The sequence below is a fragment of the Petromyzon marinus genome, chromosome 72 (assembly GCF_048934315.1).
Source record: "Petromyzon marinus isolate PM22_M1 ecotype Great Lakes invasive population chromosome 72, UKy_Petmar_22M1.pri1.0, whole genome shotgun sequence".
Lineage (NCBI taxonomy): Eukaryota > Metazoa > Chordata > Hyperoartia > Petromyzontiformes > Petromyzontidae > Petromyzon > Petromyzon marinus.
The window spans coordinates 3,649,862-3,673,173 of NC_133738.1; the positions used below are offsets into that span (position 1 = coordinate 3,649,862).

The following is a 23,312-nucleotide window of genomic DNA, read 5'->3' on the forward strand; positions in this document are numbered from 1 at the left end:
ACCCACCCACTCACCCACTCACCCACCCACCCACCCACTCACTCACTCACCCACTCACTCACTCACCCACTCACCCACCCACTCACTCACTCACTCACCCACCCACTCACTCACCCACCCACCCACCCACTCACCCACCCACCCACCCACCCACTCACCCACCCACCCACTCACTCACTCACCCACCCACTCACTCACCCACCTACCCACCCACCCACCCACTCACCCACTCACTCACCCACCCACCCACCCACCCACTCACCCACCCACCCACCCACTCACTCACCCACCCACCCACCCACTAACTCACCCACCCACTCACCCACTCACACACCCACCCACCCACCCACTCACCCACTCACCCACCCACCCACTCACCCACCCACTCACCCACTCACTCACCCACCCACCCACCCACCCACCCACTCACCCACCCACCCACTCACCCACCCACCCACCCACTCACTCACCCACCCATTCACCCACCCACTCACCCACCCACTCACTCACCCACCCACCCACCCACTCACCCACCCACCCACCCACTCACTCACCCACTCACTCACTCACCCACTCACCCACCCACTCACTCACTCACCCACCCACTCACTCACCCACCCACCCACCCACTCACCCACCCACCCACCCACCCACTCACTCACTCACCCACCCACTCACTCACTCACCCACCCACCCACCCACTCACCCACTCACCCACTCACCCACCCACCCGCCAACCCACCCACTCACCCACCCACCAACCCACCCACCCACTCACCCACCCACCCACTCACTCACCCACCCACCCACCCACTCACCCACCCACCCACCCACTCACCCACCCACCCACCCACCCACCAACCCACCCACTCACCCACCCACCCACCCACTCACTCACCCACCCACCCACTCACCCACCCACCCACTCACCCACCCACCCACCCACTCACCCACTCACCCACCCACTCACCCACCCACCCACCCACCTACCCACCCACCCATCCACTCACTCACCCACTCACCCACCCACCCACTCACTCACCCACCCACTCACTCACCCACCCACCCACCCACTCACTCACTCACCCACCCACCCACTCACTCACTTACCCACCCACCCACTCACCCACCCACCCACCTCAATGTGTGGGCCTACACAACCCACGGTGTGAGTCTTGTGCTGGAGGTCATCCCGAGGGTATCCGATGAAGGTCACCGGACTGCTCTCTGTAGCTCCGTAGGCAATCTGTGGAGGGTGGAAGTCATCATCATCATCATCAGCAGCATCATCAGCAGCAGCAGCATCATCAGCAGCATCATCATCAGCAGCATCATCATCATCATCAGCAGCATCATCATCAGCAGCAGTAGTAGCAGTGTCATCATCATCAGTAGCAGTGTCATCATCATCATTAGCAGTGTCATCATCATCATCAGTAGCAGTGTCATCATCATCATTAGCAGTGTCATCATCATCATCATTAGCAGTGTCATCATCATCATCAGTAGTAGTAGTAGTATCATCATCATCAGTAGTAGTAGCAGTGTCATCATCATCATCAGTAGTAGCAGTGTCATCATCATCATCAGTAGCAGTGTCATCAGCAGCAGCATCATCATCATCATCAGCAGCATCATCATCAGCAGCATCATCAGCAGTAGCAGTGTCATCATCATCATGATACCCATCCACTAACCCACCCACCCACTCACTCACCCACCCACTCACCCACCCACTCACCCACCCACTCACCCACCCACTCACTCACCCACCCACTCACTCACCCACCCACTCACTCGCCCCACCCACTCACCCACTCACCCACCCACTCACCCACCCACCCACTCATCCACCGACTCACACACCCACCCACCCACTCACTCACTCACCCACTCACTCACTCACTCACCCACCTACCCACCCACTCACCCACCCACTCACCCACCCACTCACTCACTCACTCACCCACCCACTCACCCACCCACCCACCCACTCACCCACTCACCCACCCACTCACCCACCCACCCACTCACCCACCCACTCACCCACCCACCCACCCACTCACCCACTCACCCACTCACCCACCCACCCACTCACCCACCCACCCACCCACTCACCCACCCACCCACCCACTCACCCACCCACCCACCCACTCACCCACTCACCCACCCACCCACCCACTCACCCACTCACCCACCCACCCACTCACCCACCCACCCACCCACTCACCCACCCACCCACCCACCCACTCACCCACTCACCCACCCACCCACTCACCCACCCACTCACCCACCCACCCACTCACTCACCCACCCACTCACCCACCCACTCACCCACTCACCCACCCACCCACCCACTCACCCACCCACCCACTCACCCACCCACCCACCCACTCACCCACCCACCCACCCACTCACCCACTCACTCACTCACCCACCCACCCACCCACTCACCCACTCACCCACCCACCCACCGACCCACTCACCCACCCACCCACCCACTCACCCACCCACCCACCCACTCACCCACCCACCCACTCACTCACCCACCCACTCACCCACCCACCCACCCACTCACCGTGAATTCCGGTAAGTTCATTGCGTTGATGACGTTCTTGACAAGGTCTGGTGGACACGGAGAGCCTGCCATGATGCCTGAGTGACAACAACAACAACAACAATGACCACCACAACAATCACAACAACCACCACAACAACCACCACAACAACAACAATGACCACCACAACAACAACAACAACCACCACAAAAACAACACAAACAACAACCACAACAACAACAAGAACAATCACAACAACAACAACAACAACCACCACCACAACAACAACCACAACAACAACAACCACAACAACCACAACAACCACAACAACCACAACAACCACAACAACAACCACAACAACCACAACAACACAACAACAACCACAACAACAACAACCACAACAACAACAACCACAACAACAACCATAACAACAACAACCACAACAACCACACCAACAACAACCACAACAACAACCACCACAACAACAACCACAACAACAACCACAACAACAACCACAACAACCACAACAACAACAACCACCACAACAACAACCACAACAACAACAACCACAACCACAACAACAACTACCACAACAACAACAACCACAACAACCACAACAACAACAACCACAACAACCACAACAACAACCACAACAACCACAACAACAACACAACAACAACCACAACAACAACAACCACAACAACAACAACCACAACAACAACCATAACAACAACCACAACAACCACACCAACAACAACCACAACAACAACCACCACAACAACAACCACAACAACAACCACAACAACAACCACAACCACAACAACAACCACAACAACAACCACAACCACAACAACAACCACAACAACCACAACAACAACCACAACAACCACAACAACAATCACAACAACAACCACAACAACCACAACAACAACCACAACAACCACAACAACAATCACAACAACAACCACAACACCAACAACAACAACCACAACAACAACCACAACAACAACAACCACAACAACAACCACAACAACAACAACCACAACAACAACAACCACAACAACAACCACAACCACCACAACAACCACAACAACAACCACAACAACAACCACAACCACAACAACAACAACCACAACAACCACAACAACAACCACAACAACAACCACAACCACAACAACTACCACAACCACCACAACAACCACAACAACAACCACAACAACAACAACCACAACCACGACAACCACAACAACAACAACAACCACAGCAACCATAACAACAACCACTACAACAACAACCACCATAACCACTACAACAACCACTACAACAACAACTACCACAACAACAACAACCACAACAACAACCACAACAACAACAACCACAACAACAACCACAACCACAACAACAACAACCACAACAACAACAACCACAACAACAACAACCACAACAACAACTACCACAACAACAACAACCACAACAACCACAACAACAACAACAACCACAACAACCACAACAACAACAACCACAACAACCACAACAACAACCACAACAACAACACAAGAACAACAACCACAACAACCACAACAACCACAACAACAACAACCACAACAACCACAACAACAACCACAACAACACAACAACAACAACAACAACAACCACAACAACAACCACAACAACAACCACAACAACAACAACAACCACAACAACCACAACAACAACAACAACCACAACAACCACAACAACCACAACAACAACAACCACCACAACAACAACCACAACAACAACAACAACCACAACAACCACAACAACCACAACAACAACAACCACAACAACCACAACAACAACAACAAAAACAACCACAACAACAACAACCACAACAACAACCACCACAACAACAACCACAACAACAACAACCACAACAACAACCACAACAACCACAACAACCACAACAACAACAACCACAACAACAACAACAACCACAACAACAACAACCACAACAACAACCACCACAACAACAACAACAACCACAACAACCACAACACCCACAACAACAACAACAACCACAACAACAACAACCACAACCACAACAACAACAACCACAACAACCACAACCACAACAACAACAACCACAACAACCACAACAACAACAACCACAACAACAACAACAACAACCACAACAACCACAACAACAACAAAAACCACAACAACCACAACAACAACAACCACAACAACAACAACCACCACAACAACCACAACAACAACAACAACAACCACAACAACCACAACAACCACAACAATAACAACCACAACCACAACAACAACAACCACAACAACTACAACAACAACAACAACAACCACAACAACCACAACAACCACAACAACAACAACCACAACAACAACAACAACCACAACAACAACAACCACAACAACAACAACAACCACAACAACAACAACAACCACAACAACCACAACAACAACAACCACAACCACAACAACAACAACCACAACAACCACAACAACCACAACAACCAGATCAATCACAATAACACGCCACCTGTAGGGTCTGTCACGTGACCACCTCCTGGTGCACCTAGCCTGGCACAGCAGCACAACCCATGACACCTGCTGGGTCTGTCACGTGACCTGCACCTAGCCTGGCACAGCAGTCAACCCGTGACACCTGCTGGGTCTGTCACGTGACCTGGTGCACCTAGCCTGGCACAGCAGTCAACCCGTGGCACCTGCTGGGTCTGTCACGTGACCTGGTGCACCTAGCCTGGCACAGCAGTCAACCCGTGGCACCTGCAGGGTCTGTCACGTGACCACCTCCTGGTGCACCTAGCCTGGCACAGCAGTCAACCCGTGGCACCTGCTGGGTCTGTCACGTGACCACCTCCTGGTGCACCTAGCCTGGCACAGCAGCACAACCCATGACACCTGCAGGGTCTGTCACGTGACCTGGTGCACCTAGCCTGGCACAGCAGTCAACCCGTGGCACCTGCTGGGTCTGTCACGTGACCTCCTCGTGCACCTAGCCTGGCACAGCAGCACAACCCATGACACCTGCAGGGTCTGTCACGTGACCACCTCCTGATGCACCTAGCCTGGCACAGCAGTCAACCCGTGGCACCTGCTGGGTCTGTCACGTGACCTGGTGCACCTAGCCTGGCACAGCAGTCAACCCGTGGCACCTGCAGGGTCTGTCACGTGACCTCCTCGTGCACCTAGCCTGGCACAGCAGTCAACCCGTGGCACCTACAGTTATTGTTGCTATGGTTGTTGCCTTGGTTATTGTTGCTATGGTTGCTGTTGCTATGGTTGTTGTTGTTGCTATGGTTATTGTTGCTGCAGTTGCTGTTGTTGCTATGGTTGCTGTTGTTGCTATGGTTATTGTTGCTATGGTTATTGTTGCTACGGTTGCTGTTGTTGCTATGGTTATTGTTGCTATGGTTGCTGTTGTTGCTGTGGTTATTGTTGCTATGGTTGCTGTTGTTGCTATGGTTATTGTTGCTATGGTTATTGTTGCTACGGTTATTGTTGCTATGGTTATTGTTGCTATGGTTATTGTTGCTATGGTAATTGTTGCTATGGTTATTGTAGCTATGGTTATAGTTGCTATGGTTATTGTTGCTATGGTTGCTGTTGTTGCTATGGCTATTGTTGCTATGGTTATTGTTGCTATGGTTGCTGTTGTTGCGATGGTTGTTGTTGCTATGGTTATTGTTGCTATGGGTGCTGTTGTTGCTGTGGTTATTGTTGCTATGGTTGCTGTTGTTGCTATGGTTATTGTTGCTACGGTTGCTGTTGTTGCTATGGTTGCTGTTGCTATGGTTGCTGTTGCTATGGTTATGGTTGCTATGGTTACTGTTGTTGCTATGGTTGTTGATGTTGTCGGTACCTGTGGTGAGTGAGGTGAGATCGTAGGAGGAGAAGTCTGGTTGCTGGAGCATGTCCACGTACATGGTGGGAGTGCCGTAGATCACCGTACACCTGCAGACACACACACAGTGTACACACACACAGTGTACACACACACAGTGTACACACAGTGTACACACACAGTGTACACACACACAGTGTACACACACAGTGTACACACAGTGTACACACACACAGTGTACAGACAGTGTACACACAGTGTACACACACACAGTGTACACACAGTGTACACACACACAATGTACACACAGTGTACACACACACAGTGTACACACACACAATGTACACACACACAGTGTACACACACAGTGTACAGACAGTGTACACACAGTGTACACACACACACAGTGTACACACAGTGTACACACAGTGTACACACACACAGTGTACACACACACAGTGTACACACACAGACACACACACACAGTGTACACACACACAGTGTACACACACACAGTGTACACACACACAGACACACACACACAGTGTACACACACACACACAGACGCACAGTGTACACACACACACACAGTGTACACACAGTGTACACACACACAGTGTACACACACAGTGAACACACACACACACACTGAACACACACACACAACAACAACCGCCATTCGCCACTAAATGAACATCCCTGTCGCACCCCAAGGTGTACAGGGAATGGCTCCGACTCCCGGCCACGTAGTTTTACCCGGGCCCGCTGACCATCGTGAAGGTCCTTAATGATCGTGAGCAGATTGGTCAGGGACTCCGAAAGCACGAAGAACAACCCAGAGCCCCAGGGCCTACTGATGGTATCATAGTCCATGACCAGGTCAATAAAGCAGAGATGTAGGTCTTGCTGGAATTCCCCACACCTCTGCTGTAGCAGACGGACAGGCAGTCGCAGAATCGCAGAGGGTGCGGTGAGTGGTGCGGTGAGTGGCGAGTGGTGAGTGTGGTGAGTGTGGTGAGCACCTCTCCGTGCCCACGGCCTTGAGGGTGGCACGGGAGTCGTATCCAACAGAGGGCAGAACCAGGCAGCCTGCGTAGGCCACAGCCACCATGATGCCACCCACACAGCCGAAGCAATGGTAGAGGGGTACGGGGAGAGCGATGCGGAGATCCTGATACCACCACCGACAACAACAACCACAACAACAACAATCAGTGCTGAGTCTATGGGTGATGGTGCTGAGTCTATGGGTGGCAGTGCTGATTCTATGGCAGTGCTGAGTCTATGGGTGGCATTGCTGAGTCTCTGGGTGACAGTGCTGAGTCTATGGGTGGCATTGCTGAGTCTATGGGTGACAGTGCTGAGTCTATTAGTGGCAGTGCTGAGTCTATGGGTGACAGTGTTGAGTCCATGGGTGACGGTGCTGAGTCTATGGGTGACAGTGCTGAGTCTATGGGTGACAGTGCTGAGTCTATGAGTGACAGTGCTGAGTCTATGGGTGACAGTGCTGAGTCTATGGGTGGCAGTGCTGAGTCTATGGGTGGCAGTGCTGAGTCTATGGGTGACAGTGCTGAGTCTATGGGTGACAGTGCTGAGTCTATGGGTGGCGGTGCTGAGTCTATGGGTGACAGTGCTGAGTCTATGGGTGGCAGTGCTGAGTATATGACAGTGCTGAGTCTATGGGTGACAGTGCTGAGTCTATGGGTGACAGTGCTGAGTCTTTGGGTGACAGTGCTGAGTCTATGGGTGACAGTGCTGAGTCTATGGGTGACAATGTTGAGTCTATGGGTGACAGTGCTGAGTCTATGGGTGACAGTGCTGAGTCTTTGGGTGACAGTGCTGAGTCTATGGGTGACAGTGCTGAGTCTATGGGTGACGGTGCTGAGTCTATGGGTGACAGTGCTGAGTCTATGGGTGACAGTGCTGAGTCTATGGGTGACAGTGCTGAGTCTATGGGTGGCAGTGCTGAGTCTATGGGTGACAGTGCTGAGTCTATGGGTGACAGTGCTGAGTCTACGGGTCTCAGTGCTGAGTCTAGGGGTGACAGTGCTGAGTCTATGACAGTGCTGAGTCTATGGGTGGCAGTGCTGAGTCTATGGGTAGTAGTGCTGAGTCTATGGGTGACAGTGCTGAGTCTATGGGTGGCAGTGCTGAGTCTATGGGTGACAGCGCTGAGTCTATGGGTGACAGTGCTGAGTCTATGGGTGACAGTGCTGAGTCTATGGGTGGCAGTGCTGAGTCTATGGGTGGCAGTGCTGAGTCTATGGCAGTGCTGAGTCTATGGGTGACAGTGCTGAGTCTATGGGTGACAGTGCTGAGTCTATGGGTGGCAGTGCTGAGTCTATGACAGTGCTGAGTCTTTGGGTGACAGTGCTGAGTCTATGGGTGACAGTGCTGAGTCTATGGGTGACAGTGCTGAGTCTACGGGTCTCAGTGCTGAGTCTATGGGTGACAGTGCTGAGTCTATGACAGTGCTGAGTCTATGACAGTGCTGAGTCTATGGGTGACAGTGCTGAGTCTACGGGTCTCAGTGCTGAGTTTATGGGTGACAGTGCTGAGTCTATGGGTGATAGTGCTGAGTCTATGGGTGACAGTGCTGAGTCTATGGGTGGCAGTGCTGAGCCTACGGGTGACAGTGCTGAGTCTATGGGTGACAGTGCTGAGTCTATGGGTGACAGTGCTGAGTCTACGGGTGACAGTGCTGAGTATATGGGTGACAGTGCTGAGTCTATGGGTGACAGTGCTGAGTCTATGCGTGACAGTGCTGAGTCTATGGTTGACAGTGCTGAGTCTATGAGTGACAGTGCTGAGTCTATGGGTGGCAGTGCTGAGTCTATGGGTGACAGTGTTGAGTCTATGGGTGGCAGTGCTGAGTCTATGGGTGACAGTGCTGAGTCTATGGGTGACAGTGCTGAGTCTATGGGTGACAGTGCTGAGTCTACGGGTCTCAGTGCTGAGTTTATGGGTGACAGTGCTGAGTCTATGGGTGATAGTGCTGAGTCTATGGGTGACAGTGCTGAGTCTATGGGTGACAGTGCTGAGTCTATGGGTGACAGTGCTGAGTCTACGGGTCTCAGTGCTGAGTCTATGGGTGGCAGTGCTGAGTCTATGGGTGGCAGTGCTGAGTCTATGGGTGACAGTGCTGAGTCTATGGGTGGCAGTGCTGAGTCTATGGGTGACAGTGCTGAGTCTATGAAGTGCTGAGTCTATGGGTGACAGTGCTGAGTCTATGACAGTGCTGAGTCTATGGGTGGTAGTGGCGAGTCTATGGGTGACAGTGCTGAGTCTATGGGTGACAGTGCTGAGTCTATGACAGTGCTGAGTCTATGGGTGACAGTGCTGAGTCTATGACAGTGCTGAGTCTATGGGTGACAGTGCTGAATCTATGGGTGACAGTGCTGAGTCTATGACAGTGCTGAGTCTATGGGTGACAGTGCTGAGTCTACGGGTGACAGTGCTGAGTCTATGGGTGACAGTGCTGAGTCTATGAAGTGCTGAGTCTATGGGTGACAGTGCTGAGTCTATGACAGTGCTGAGTCTATGGGTGGTAGTGGCGAGTCTATGGGTGACAGTGCTGAGTCTATGGGTGACGGTGCTGAGTCTATGAAGTGCTGAGTCTATGGGTGACAGTGCTGAGTCTATGGGTGACAGTGCTGAGTCTATGGGTGGCAGTGCTGAGTCTATGGGTGATAGTGCTGAGTCTATGGGTAGCAGTGCTGAGTCTATGGGTGACGGTGCTGAGTCTATGAAGTGCTGAGTCTATGGGTGACAGTGCTGAGTCTATGGGTGACAGTGTTGAGTCTATGGGTGATGGTGTTGAATCTATGGGTTGCAGTGCTGAGTTTATGACAGTGCTGAGTCTATGAGTGACGGTGCTGAGTCTATGGGTGACGGTGCTGAGTCTATGGGTGGCAGTGCTGAGTCTATGGGTGACAGTACTGAGTCTATGGGTGACAGTGCTGAGTCTATGGGTGGCAGTGCTGAGTCTATGGGTGACAGTGCTGAGTCTATGGGTGACAGTGGTGAGTCTATGGGTGACAGTGCTGAGTCTATGGGTAGCAGTGCTGAGTCTATGGGTGACAGTGTTGAGTCTATGGGTGACAGTGCTGAGTCTATGGGTGACAGTGTTGAGTCTATGGGTGACAGTGCTGAGTCTATGACAGTGCTGAGTCTATGGGTGACGGTGCTGAGTCTATGACAGTGCTGAGTCTATGGGTGACAGTGCTGAGTCTATGGGTGACAGTGCTGAGTCTATGGGTGACAGTGCTGAGTCTATGGGTGACAGTGCTGAGTCTATGGGTGACAGTGCTGAGTCTATGGGTAGCAGTGTTGAGTCTATGGGTGACAGTGCTGAGTCTATGGGTGACAGTGCTGAGTCTATGGGTGACAGTGCTGAGTCTATGGGTGGCAGTGCTGAGTCTATGGGTGACAGTGCTGAGTCTATGGGTGACAGTGCTGAGTCTATGGGTGGCAGTGCTGAGTCAATGGGTGACAGTGCTGAGTCTCTGGGTGACAGTGCTGAGTCTAAGGGTGACGGTGCTGAGTCTATGACAGTACTGAGTCTATGGGTGACAGTGCTGAGTCTATGGGTGGCAGTGCTGAGTCTATGGGTGACAGTGCTGAGTCTATGGCAGTGCTGAGTCTATGGCAGTGCTGAGTCTATGGCAGTGCTGAGTCTATGGGTGGCGGTGCTGAGTCTATGGGTGACAGTGCTGGGTCTATGGGTGACAGTGCTGAGTCTGTGGGTGACAGTGCTGAGTCTATGACAGTGCTGAGTCTATGACAGTGCTGAGTCTATGGGTGACAGTGCTGAGTCTATGGGTGGCAGTGTTGAGTCTATGGGTGACAGTGCTGAGTCTATGGGTGGCAGTGCTGAGTCTATGGGTGACAGTGCTGAGTCTATGGGTGACAGTGCTGAGTCTATGGGTGACAGTGATGAGTCTATGGGTGGCAGTGCTGAGTCTATGACAGTGCTGAGTCTATGGGTGACAGTGCTGAGTCTATGGGTGACAGTGCTGAGTCTATGGGTGGCAGTGCTGAGTCAATGGGTGACAGTGCTGAGTCTATGGGTGACAGTGCTGAGTCTATGGGTGGCAGTGCTGAGTCTATGACAGTGCTGAGTCTATGGGTGGCAGTGCTGAGTCTATGGGTGACAGTGCTGAGTCTATGGGTGACAGTGCTGAGTCTATGGGTGACAGCGCTGAGTCTATGGGTGGCAGTGCTGAGTCTATGGGTGACAGTGCTGAGTCTATGGGTGGCAGTGCTGAGTCTATGGGTGACAGTGCTGAGTCTATGGGTGACAGTGCTGAGTCTATGAAGTGCTGAGTCTATGGGTGACAGTGCTGAGTCTATGACAGTGCTGAGTCTATGGGTGGTAGTGGCGAGTCTATGGGTGACAGTGCTGAGTCTATGGGTGACAGTGCTGAGTCTATGACAGTGCTGAGTCTATGGGTGACAGTGCTGAGTCTATGACAGTGCTGAGTCTATGGGTGACAGTGCTGAATCTATGGGTGACAGTGCTGAGTCTATGACAGTGCTGAGTCTATGGGTGACAGTGCTGAGTCTACGGGTGACAGTGCTGAGTCTATGGGTGACAGTGCTGAGTCTATGAAGTGCTGAGTCTATGGGTGACAGTGGTGAGTCTATGACAGTGCTGAGTCTATGGGTGGTAGTGGCGAGTCTATGGGTGACAGTGCTGAGTCTATGGGTGACAGTGTTGAGTCTATGGGTAGCAGTGCTGAGTCTATGGGTGACAGTGTTGAGTCTATGGGTGATAGTGCTGAGTCTATGGGTGACAGTGTTGAGTCTATGGGTGACAGTGCTGAGTCTATGACAGTGCTGAGTCTATGGGTGACGGTGCTGAGTCTATGACAGTGCTGAGTCTATGGGTGACAGTGCTGAGTCTATGGGTGACAGTGCTGAGTCTATGGGTGACAGTGCTGAGTCTATGGGTGACAGTGCTGAGTCTATGGGTGACAGTGCTGAGTCTATGGGTAGCAGTGTTGAGTCTATGGGTGACAGTGCTGAGTCTATGGATGACAGTGCTGAGTCTATGGGTGGCAGTGCTGAGTCTATGGGTGACAGTGCTGAGTCTATGGGTGACAGTGCTGAGTCTATGGGTGGCAGTGCTGAGTCAATGGGTGACAGTGCTGAGTCTCTGGGTGACAGTGCTGAGTCTATGGGTGGCAGTGCTGAGTCTATGGGTGACAGTGCTGAGTCTATGGCAGTGCTGAGTCTATGGCAGTGCTGAGTCTATGGCAGTGCTGAGTCTATGGGTGGCGGTGCTGAGTCTATGGGTGACAGTGCTGGGTCTATGGGTGACAGTGCTGAGTCTGTGGGTGACAGTGCTGAGTCTATGACAGTGCTGAGTCTATGACAGTGCTGAGTCTATGGGTGACAGTGCTGAGTCTACGGGTGACAGTGCTGAGTCTATGGGTGGCAGTGCTGAGTCTATGACAGTGCTGAGTCTATGGGTGACAGTGCTGAGTCTATGGGTGACAGTGCTGAGTCTATGGGTGACAGTACTGAGTCTATTGGTGGCAGTGTTGAGTCTATGGGTGGCAGTGTTGAGTCTATGGGTGGCAGTGCTGAGTCTATGGGTGACAGTGCTGAGTCTATGGGTGGCAGAGCTGAGTCTATGGGTGGCAGTGCTGAGTCTATGGGTGGCAGTGCTGAGTCTATGACAGTGCTGAGTCTATGGGTGGCAATGCTGAGTCTATGGGTGACAGTGATGAGTCTATGGGTGGCAGTGCTGAGTCTATGGGTGACAGTGCTGAGTCTATGGGTGACAGTGCTGAGTCTATGGGTGGCAGCGCTGAGTCTATGGGTGACAGTGCTGAGTCTATGGGTGGCAGTGTTGAGTCTATGGGTGACAGTGCTGAGTCTATGGGTGGCAGTGTTGAGTCTATGGGTGGCAGTGTTGAGTCTATGGGTGACAGTGTTGAGTCTATGTGCTGAGTGGGTGTTAGTGGGTGGGTGTTAGTGGGTGGGTGTTAGTAGGTGGGTGTTAGTGGGTGGGTGTTAGTGGGTGGGTGTAGTAGTGGGGGGGATAGTGGGTGGGTGTTAGTGGGTGGGTGTTAGTGGGTAGGTGTAGTAGTGGGTGGGTGTTAGTGGCTGGGTGTTAGTGGGTGGGTGTAGTAGGTGGGTGTTAGTGGGTGGGTGTTACGGGGTGGGTGTTAGTGGGTGGGTGTAGTAGGTGGGTTTTAGTGGGTGGGTGTTTGTGGGTGGATGTTAGTGGGTGGGTGTTAGTGGGTGGGTGTTAGTGGGTGGGTGTTAGTGGGTGGGTGTAGTCGTGGGGGGGTAGTGGGTGGGTGTTAGTGGGTGGGTGTTAATGGGTGGGTGTTAGTAGGTGGGTGTTAGTGGGTGGGTGTTAATGGGTGGGTGTTAGTAGGTGGGTGTTAGTGGGTGGGTGTAGTAGTGGGGTGTTAGTGGGTAGGTGTTAATGGCTGGGTGTTAGTGGGTGGGTGTTAGTGGGTGGGTGTAGTAGGTGGGTGTTAGTGGGTAGGTGTTAGTGGGTAGGTGTTAGTGGGTAGGTGTAGTAGTGGGGTGTTAGTGGGTGGGGTGTTAGTGGGTGGGTGTTAGTGGGTGGGTGTTAGTGGGTGGGTGTAGTAGTGGGGGGATAGTGGGTGGGTGTTAGTGGGTGGGTGTAGTAGTGGGGGGATAGTGGGTGGGTGTAGTAGTGGGGTGTTAGTGGGTAGGTGTTAGTGGGTGGGTGTTAGTGGGTGGGTGTTAGTGGGTGGGTGTAGTAGTGGGGTGTTAGTGGGTAGGTGTTAGTGGCTGGGTGTTAGTGGGTGGGTGTTAGTGGGTAGGTGTTAGTGGCTGGGTGTTAGTGGGTGGGTGTTAGTGGGTGGGTGTTATTGGGTGGGTGTTAGTGGGCGGGTGTAGTAGTGGGTGGGTGTTAGTGGGTGGGTGTAGTAGTGGGGTGTTAGTGGGTGGGTGTTAGTGGGTGGGTGTTAGTGGGTGGGTGTTAGTAGGTGGGTGTTAGTGGGTGGGTGTTAGTGGGTGGGTGTTAGTGGGTGGTTGTAGTAGTGGGGGATAGTGGGGTGGTTGTTAGTGGGTGGGTGTAGTGGGGGGGTGTGGGGTGGGTGTAGTAGTGGGGGGATAGTGGGTGGGTGTTAGTGTCTGGGTGTTAGTGGGTGGGTATAGTAGTGGGTGGGTGTTAGTGGGTGGGTGTAGTAGTGGGTGGGTGTTAGTGGCTGGGTGTTAGTGGCGGGTGTGTAGTGGGTGGGTGTGTAGTAGTGGGTGTGTAGTGGGTGGGTGTTAGTGGGTGGGTGTTAGTGGGTGGGTGTAGTAGTGGGGGGATAGTGGGTCGGTGTTAGTGGGTGGGTGTTAGTGGGTGGGTGTTAGTGGCTGGTTGTAGTCGTGGGTGGGTGTTAGTGGGTGGGTGTTAGTGGGTGGGTGTAGTAGTGGGTGGGTGTGTAGTGGGTGTGTGTTAGTGGGTGGGTGTGTAGTGGTTGGGTGTAGTAGTGGGTGGGTGTGTAGTGGGTGTGTGTTAGTGGATGGGGTGTGTAGTGGGTGGGTGTGTAGTGGCTGGGTGTTAGTGGCTGGGTGTGTAGTAGGTGTGTGTTAGTGGATGTGTAGTGGGTGGGTGCAGTAGTGGGGGGATAGTGGGTGGGTGTTAGTGGCTGGGTGTTAGTGGGTCGGTATTAGTGGGTGGGTGTGTAGTGGGTGTAGTAGTGGGTGGGTGTTAGTGGGTCGGTATTAGTGGGTGGGTGTGTAGTGGGTGGGTGTAGTAGTGGCTGTGTGTTAGTGGGAGGGTGTTAGTGGCTGGGTGTTAGTGGCTGGGTGTTAGTGGGTGTTAGTGGCTGGGTGTAGTAGTGGCAGGGTGTTAGTGGCTGGGTGTTAGTGGGTGGGTGGTATTAGTGGGTGGGTGTAGTAGTGGGTGGGTCTGTAGTGGGTGTAGTAGTGGGTGTGTGTTAGTGGGTGTGTGTTAGTGGGTGGGTATTAGTGGGTGGGTGTGTAGTGGGTGGGTGTTAGTGGGTGGGTGTTAGTGGCTGGGTGTAGTAGTGGGTGGGTGTGTAGTGGGTGGGTGTGTGTTAGTGGGTGGGTGTAGTAGTGGGTGGGTATTAGTGGGTGTTAGTGGCTGGGTGTAGTAGTGGCTGGGTGTAGTAGTGGGTGTGTGTTAGTGGGTGGGTGTTAGTGGCTGGGTGTAGTAGTGGCTGGGTGTAGTAGTGGGTGTGTGTTAGTGGGTGGGTGTTAGTGGGTGGGTGTTAGTGGCTGGGTGTAGTAGTGGGTGGGTGTGTAGTGGGTGTGTGTGTGTTAGTGGGTGGGGTGTAGTAGTGGGTGGGTATTAGTGGGTGTTAGTGGCTGGGTGTAGAAGTGGGTGGGTGTGTAGTGGGTGGGTGTGTAGTGGGTGGGTGTGTAGTGGGTGGGTGTAGTAGTGGGTGGGTATTAGTGGGTGTTAGTGGCTGGGTGTAGTAGTGGGTGGGTGTGTAGTGGGTGTGTGTGTGTTAGTGGGTGGGTGTAGTAGTGGGTGGGTATTAGTGGGTGTTAGTGGCTGGGTGTAGAAGTGGGTGGGTGTGTAGTGGGTGGGTGTGTAGTGGGTGGGTGTAGTAGTGGGTGGGTGTGTAGTGGGTGTGTGTTAGTGGGTGTGTGTTAGTGGGTGGGTGTTAGTGGGTGTTAGTGGCTGGTGTAGTAGTGGGTGGGTGTGTAGTGGGTGTGTGTTAGTGGGTGTAGTAGTGGGTGGGTGTGTAGTGTGTGTGTGTTAGTGGGTGGGTGTGTAGTGGGTGGGTGTAGTAGTGGGTGGGTGTGTAGTGGGTGTGTAGTGGGTGGGTGTAGTAGTGGGTGTGTGTTAGTGGGTGGGTGTGTAGTGGGTGTGTAGTGGGTGGGTGTAGTAGTGGGTGTGTGTTAGTGGGTGGGTGTGTAGTGGGTGGGTGTAGTAGTGGGTGGTATTAGTGGGGGGGGGGGGGGGTGGGTGGTGCTCACCCTCCACTGGAACCCCATGCGTGCCCCCACCAGCAGGGCGTTGTTCACCACCCCGTGGTGAGACAAAGTCGCTCCCTTAGGGCGACCGGTCGTGCCTGGGGGAGGGGGTGGTGGAGGGGGGAGGGGGAGGAGTCACAGGTGGAGGGGGGAGGGGGAGGAGTCAAAGGTGGAGGGGGTGGAGGGGAGGGGGAGAAGGGTGGAGGGGGGAAGGGGGAGGAGTCACAGGTGGAGGGGGGAGGAGTCACAGGTGGAGGGGGTGGAGGGGGAGGGGAGAAGGGTGGAGGGGGGAAGGGGGAGGAGTCACAGGTGGAGGGGGAGGGGGGAAGGGGGAGGAGTCACAGGTGGAGGGGGGAGGGGGTGGGGGAGAGAGGGGAGGGGAGAAGGGGGAGGGGGGAAGGGTGGAGGGGGGAAGGGGGAGGAGTCACAGGTGGAAGGGGTGGAGGGGGAGGGGGGAAGGGGGAGGAGTCACAGGTGGAGGGGGGAGGGGGTGGGGGAGAGGGGGGAGGGGAGAAGGGGGAGGGGAGAAGGGTGGAGGGGGAAGGGGGAGGAGTCACAGGTGGAGGGGGGAGGGGAGAAGGGGGAGGGGAGGAGGGTGGACGGGGAGGGGGGAAGGGGGAGGAGTCACAGGGTGGAGGGGGTGGAGGGGGAGGGGAGAAGGGGGAGGAGTCACAGGTGGAGGGGGGAGGGGGAGGAGTCAAAGGTGGAGGGGGTGGAGGAGAGAAGGGGGAGGAGTCACAGGTGGAGGGGGGAGGGGGAGGAGTCAAAGGTGGAGGGGGTGGAGGGGAGAAGGGGGAGGAGTCACAGGTGGAGGGGGGAGGAGTCACAGGTGGAGGGGGTGGAGGGGGAGGGAGAAGGGTGGAGGGGGGAAGGGGGAGGAGTCACAGGTGAAGGGGGTGTAGGGGGAGGGGAGAAGGGTGGAGGGGGAGGGGAGAAGGGGGAGGAGTCACAGGTGGAGGGGGTGGGGGAGGGGGTGGGGGGGGGGAGAAGGGTGGAGGGGGGAAGGGGGAGGAGTCACAGGTGGAGGGGGTGGAGGGGGAGGGAGAAGGGTGGAGGGGGAGGGGGGAAGGGGGAGGAGTCACAGGCGGAGGTAGGAGGGGATGGGGGGAGGAGGGGGGAGGGGAGAAGGGGGAGGGGGAAGGGGGAGGAGTCACAGGTGGAGGGGGGGAGGAGTCACAGGTGGAGGGGGGAGGGGGTGGGGGAGAGGGGGAGGGGAGAAGGGGGAGGGGAGAAGGGTGGTAGGGGAGGGGTGGAGGGGGGAGGAGTCACAGGTGGAGGGGGGAGGGGGTGGAGGAGAGGGGGGAGGGGAGAAGGGTGGAGGGGGGAGGGGGGAAGGGGGAGGAGTCACAGGTGGAGGGGGGTGGGGGAGAGGGGTGGAGGGGGAGGGGGGAAGGGGGAGGAGTCACAGGTGGAGGGGGTGGGGGAGAGGGGGGAGGGGTGGAGGGGGGAAGGGGGAGGAGTCACAGGTGGAGGGGGTGGGGGAGAGGGGGGAGGGGAGAAGGGTGGAGGGGGAGGAGGGAAGGGGGAGGAGTCACAGGTGGAGGGGGAAGGGGGAGGAGTCACAGGTGGAGGGGGTGGGGGGAAGGGGGAGGAGTCACAGGTGGAGGGGGGAAGGGGGAGGAGTCACAGGTGGAGGGGGGGTGATACTACAGGTCCACTCCTCTGTATACTGTACATGGACTATATATACTGTATATACTGTACGTGAACTGTTTACACAGAAGTACACTGTACATACTGTACACACGGCAGGTGTACTGCACATACACACTGTATACGCACTGTATGCACTGTATATAGACACTGTGTGTGTTGTATATATATATCGACTTGCCAGTACCTATGTTGAACCTGTGTGGATAGAACGTACAGGCTGTGCGTGAACTCTACGTAGAGTACGCACTGTACGTACTGTACGCACACTGTATACATATATAGAGGCTGCCAGTACCGACGTGTACTGAATGTTCACGGGCTCGTCCACGTCCAGGGAGTCGTGAAGCCTTTTCCTGCGCTCCTCCAGAGCCGGGAAGTCGCCGGCTTCCTCCACCTCGCGGAGAGACAGAGTCCCCGGCAACGCCTCGCCCATCATGATCACCGTGCGCAACTCCGGAAGCCTGCCCACCGAAGGTGTGTGGAGGGGAGGGGGGTGGAGAAATCGGTGAGAAATCGCGATATCGGTGGGAGGTTCGGGGAGAAATTGAGATATCGGTGGAGGCTATGAGGGAAATCATGGGATATCGGTGATAAATGATGGGATATCAGTGCAAATCATGGGATATCAGTGATTAATCATGGTATATCAGTGATAAATCATGGGATATCAGTGATAAATCATTAAATCGATGGAAGGTTCAGTGAGAAATCATGGGATATCAGTGAGAAATAATGGGATATCAGTAAGAAATATTGGGATATCAGTGATAAATCATGGGATATCAGTGAAAAATTAATGGGATATCAGTGATCAATCATGATATATCAGTGATAAATCATGGGATATCAGTGATAAATCATTAAATCGATGGAAGGTTCAGTGAGAAATCATGGAATATCAGTAAGAAATCTTTGGATATCACTGATAACTAATGGGATATCAGTGAAAAATAACGGCATATCAGTGATAAATCATGAGATATCAGTGATAAATCATGGGATATCAGTGATAAATCATTAAATCGATGGAAGGTTCAGTGAGAAATCATGGGATATCAGTGATAAAATCATGGGATATCAGTGATAAATCATGATATCGGCGGATTTATTTTTTCTATTCAAAGCTTTCGTCACTGCATGGATTCATTCATATTCTTGGTTCTTTCGGTAAAGTCACCACCACCACCACCACGTAGAAGGGAAACAATAAAATAAAACATAATAAAACATAATTAAAATAACATTCTCACTAAAGTGATAATTTTATTTTAAAGTGAGAATCGTATTACATTATGCTTTATTTCATCATTTCCCTTCCGCTTGGTGGTGACTTTACCGACAGAACCGAGAAGATTTATAGCGGCGGATGTTTGAGCGAGAAGTGAACGGTGACACAAATAAAAAGATGATAAATGGGCAGGGAGAAATCTCCTCGCTCCCCCCACCCTGCTCCACCTCGCACAGGGATCAGGAACCGCCCCCCACCCCCCCCGTAGCCCTCGGCCACCTTGATCACAGCCACCGTGATCACAGCCACATTGATCAAGGTGACTGTGATCACGGCCACCTTGATCACGGCCACCGTGATCACGGCCACATTGATCACAGCCACCTTGATCACAGTCACCTTGATCACGGTGACTTTGATGACAGTCACCTTGATCACAGCCACTGTGATCACAGCCACTTTGATCACAGTCACCTTGATCACAGCCACCTTGATCACAGCCACCGTGATCACAGTCACCTTGATCACAGCCACCTTGATCACGGCCACCATGATCATGGCACCATTGATCACGGCAAACTTGATCACGGCCACTGTGATCACAGTCACCTTGATCACGGTGACTTTGATCACAGTCATCTTGATCAGAGCCACTGTGATCACGGTCACCTTGATCAAAGTCACCTTGATCACAGTCACCTTGATCACGGTGACTTTGATCACAGTCACCTTGATCACAGTCACCGTGATCACAGTCACCTTGATCACAGCCAATTTAATCACAGTCACGTTGATCACAGCCACCTTGATCACGGTCACATTGATCACGGTCACCGTGATCACAGTCACCTTGATCACAGTCACCTTGATCACAGTCACCGTGATCACAGTCACCTTGATCACGGCCACCTTGATCACAGTCACCTTGATCACAGCCACCTTGATCACAGTCACCTTGATCACAGTCACAGTGATCACAGCCACCTTGATCACAGCCCCTTTGATCACGGCCACCTTGATCGCGGTCACCTTGATCACGGTCACCTTGATCACGGTCACCTTGATCACGGCCACCTTGATCACGGTCACCTTGATCACGGTCACCTTGATCACGGCCACCTTGATCACGGCCACCTTGATCACGGCCACCGTGATCACGGCCACCGTGATCACGGCCACCGTGGAGCACGGCCACCTTGATCACGGCCACCGTGATCACGGTCACCTTGATCACGGTCACCTTGATCACAGCCACCTTGATCACGGCCACCTTGATCACGGCCACCATGATCACGGCCACCGTGATCACGGCCACATTGATCACAGCCCACCTTGATCACGGCCACCTTGATCACGGCACCATTGATCACGGCCAACTTGATCACGGCCACCGTGATCACAGTCACCTTGATCACGGTGACTTTGATCACAGTCACCTTGATCACAGCCACTGTGATCACGGTCACCTTGATCACAGTCACCTTGATGACAGTCACCTTGATCACGGTGACTTTGATCACAGTCCACCTTGATCACAGTCACCGTGATCACAGTCACCTTGATCACAGCCTACTTGATCACAGTCACCTTGATCACAGTCATCTTGATCACAGCCACCTTGATCACGGTCACATTGATCACGGTCACCGTGATCACAGCCACCTTGATCACAGTCACCTTGAGCACGGCCACATTGATCACAGTCACCTTGATCACAGTCACCTTGATCACAGTCACCTTGATCACAGTCACCGTGATTACAGTCACCTTGATCACAGTCACCTTGATCACAGCCACCTTGACCACAGCCCCCGTGATCACAGCCACCTTGATCACAGTCACCGTGATCACAGCCACCTTGATCACAGTCACCTTGATCACAGTCACCATGATCACAGCCACCGTGATCACAGCCACCTTGATCACAGCCACCTTGATCACAGCCAGATTGATCACAGTCACCTTGATCACAGTCACCTTGATCACGGTCACCGTGATCACGGCCACCTTGATCACGGCCACCTTGATTACGGTCACCTTGATCACGGTCACCTTGATCACGGTCACCTTGATCACGGTCACCTTGATCACAGTCAACGCGATCACAGTCATCGTGATCACAGTCAGCTTGATCACAATCACCTTGATCACAGTCACCTTGATCACGGCCACCTTGATCACGGCCACCTTGATCACAGCCACCTTGATCACAGTCACCTTGATCACAGTCACCTTGATCACATTCACCTTGATCACAGTCACCTTCATCACAGTCACCTTGATCACAATCACCTTGATCACGGCGCGCAGCTCCGGCAGCCTGACCGCAGAGACAGAGGGAATCGGAGGAGGAGGTGGAGGAGGAGGAGGAGGTGGAGGAGGAGGTGGAGGAGGAGGTGGAGGAGGAGGAGGTGGAGGAGGAGGAGGAGGAGGAGGAGGTGGAGGAGGAGGTGGAGGAGGTGGAGGAGGTGGAGGTGGAGGAGGAGGTGGAGGAGGTGGAGGAGGATGTGGAGGAGGTGGAGGAGGAGGAGGAGGAGCAGGTGGAGGTAAAGGAGGAGGAGGAGGTGGTGGAGGTGGAGGAGCAGGAGGAGGTGGAGGAGGTGGAGGAGGAGGAAGTGGAGGAGGAGGTGGAGGAGGTGGAGAAGGAGGTGGAGGTGGAGGAGGTGGAGGAGGAGGTGGAGGTAGAGGAGGTGGAGGAGGAGGTGGAGGTGGAGGAGGTGGAGGAGGAGGTGGAGGTAGAGGAGGTGGAGGAGGTGGAGGTGGAGGAGGTGAAGGAGGAGGTGGAGGAGGTGGAGGAGGAGGTGGAGGTGGAGGAGGAGGTGGAGGAGGAGGAGGAGGGGGAGGTGGAGGAGGTGGAGGAGGAGGTGGAGGTAGAGGAGGTGGAGGTGAGGAGGTGAGGAGGTGGAGGAGGGTGAAGGAGGAGGTTGAAGGGAGGAGGTGGAGGAGGGTGGAGGAGGAGGTGGAGGTGGAGGTGGAGGGAGGGTGGAGGAGGTAGAGGAGGTGGAGGAGGAGGAGGAGGAGGTGGAGGAGGAGGTGGAGGAGGAGGTGGAGGAGGAGGTGGAGGTGGAGGAGGAGGTGGAGGAGGTGGAGGAGGTGGAGGAGGAGGATGTGGAGGAGGAGGTGGAGGAGTGAGGAGGAGGTGGAGGAGGAGGTGGAGGAGGTGGAGGAGGTGGAGGAGGAGGTGGAGGCGGTGGGGAGGAGAGGAGTGGAGGAGGTGGAGGAGGGGGAGTGGAGGAGGAGGTGAAGGTGGTGGAGGAGGTGGAGGAGGAGGTGGGAGGAGGAGGTGGAGGTGGAGGGGAGGGGAGGTGGAGGTGGGGTGGAGGAGGTGGAGGAGAAGGTGGTGGAGGAGGTGGAGGAGGTGGAGCAGGTGGAGGAGGAGGTGAAGGAGGAGTGTGACGAGAAATCTCAAAGACGAACTTAAGATTTTTATATATCTTTTATTGTTTCCCTTCAACGTGACTTTACCGAAAGAGCTAAGCATACGAACTTAAGATGTACAGTGAAATCATGAAATCACGTGATATACCGTGATTTTGACGTGAATATCCCGTGAAAGCACGTGGCGTTTTGTGATATCGCGATTAAAATCATGTGAGATCACGTGAAATCACGTTGAAATCACATTGTGTCACGTGATATGCCATTTAAATAACGTGATCTCGTGATATTACGTTTAAATCACGTGATCTCTCTTTATATCACATTGAAATCACGTGATATATCGTGATATCCCGTTGAAATCAAGTGATATCACTCTTAAAATCACGTGAGATCTCTTGATATCACTATTAAATTACGTGATATATCGTGATATCAGGTTAACATGGCGATTTTTCGTGATGTCACCTTGAAACTGCGTGATATACCATAAATTTCGCATTGAAATCCGATTGCAATCAGTGTTATCTCGTGATTCCACGTCAAAAATTATTTCATATCATGTAACATTCACGTGATATCGCACGACATCACGTTGAAATCGCGTCATATGCCATGAACTCACATTAATTTCACGTTGATTTCACGTTGAAATCAACTTGAAATTGTTACTTACTTGTTTGAGACGCTACCA

The 23,312-nt window shown here is 53.5% G+C and overlaps 1 protein-coding gene across 1 annotated transcript in view; it reads right to left on the bottom strand.

Moving 5' to 3' along the window:
- LOC116937222 (medium-chain acyl-CoA ligase ACSF2, mitochondrial-like) overlaps positions 1-23,312 on the bottom strand; it is a 51,950-nt gene that overhangs the window by 18,231 nt on the left and 10,407 nt on the right. The window contains exons 2-7 of the mRNA XM_076055667.1: positions 18,310-18,473; positions 16,360-16,457; positions 7,458-7,606; positions 6,454-6,545; positions 2,579-2,655; positions 1,139-1,246 (exon numbers count right to left, since the gene is read on the bottom strand). Coding sequence (XP_075911782.1) covers positions 1,139-1,246; positions 2,579-2,655; positions 6,454-6,545; positions 7,458-7,606; positions 16,360-16,457; positions 18,310-18,473 — 688 coding nt within the window. The remainder of the gene's footprint in view (positions 1-1,138; positions 1,247-2,578; positions 2,656-6,453; positions 6,546-7,457; positions 7,607-16,359; positions 16,458-18,309; positions 18,474-23,312) is intronic.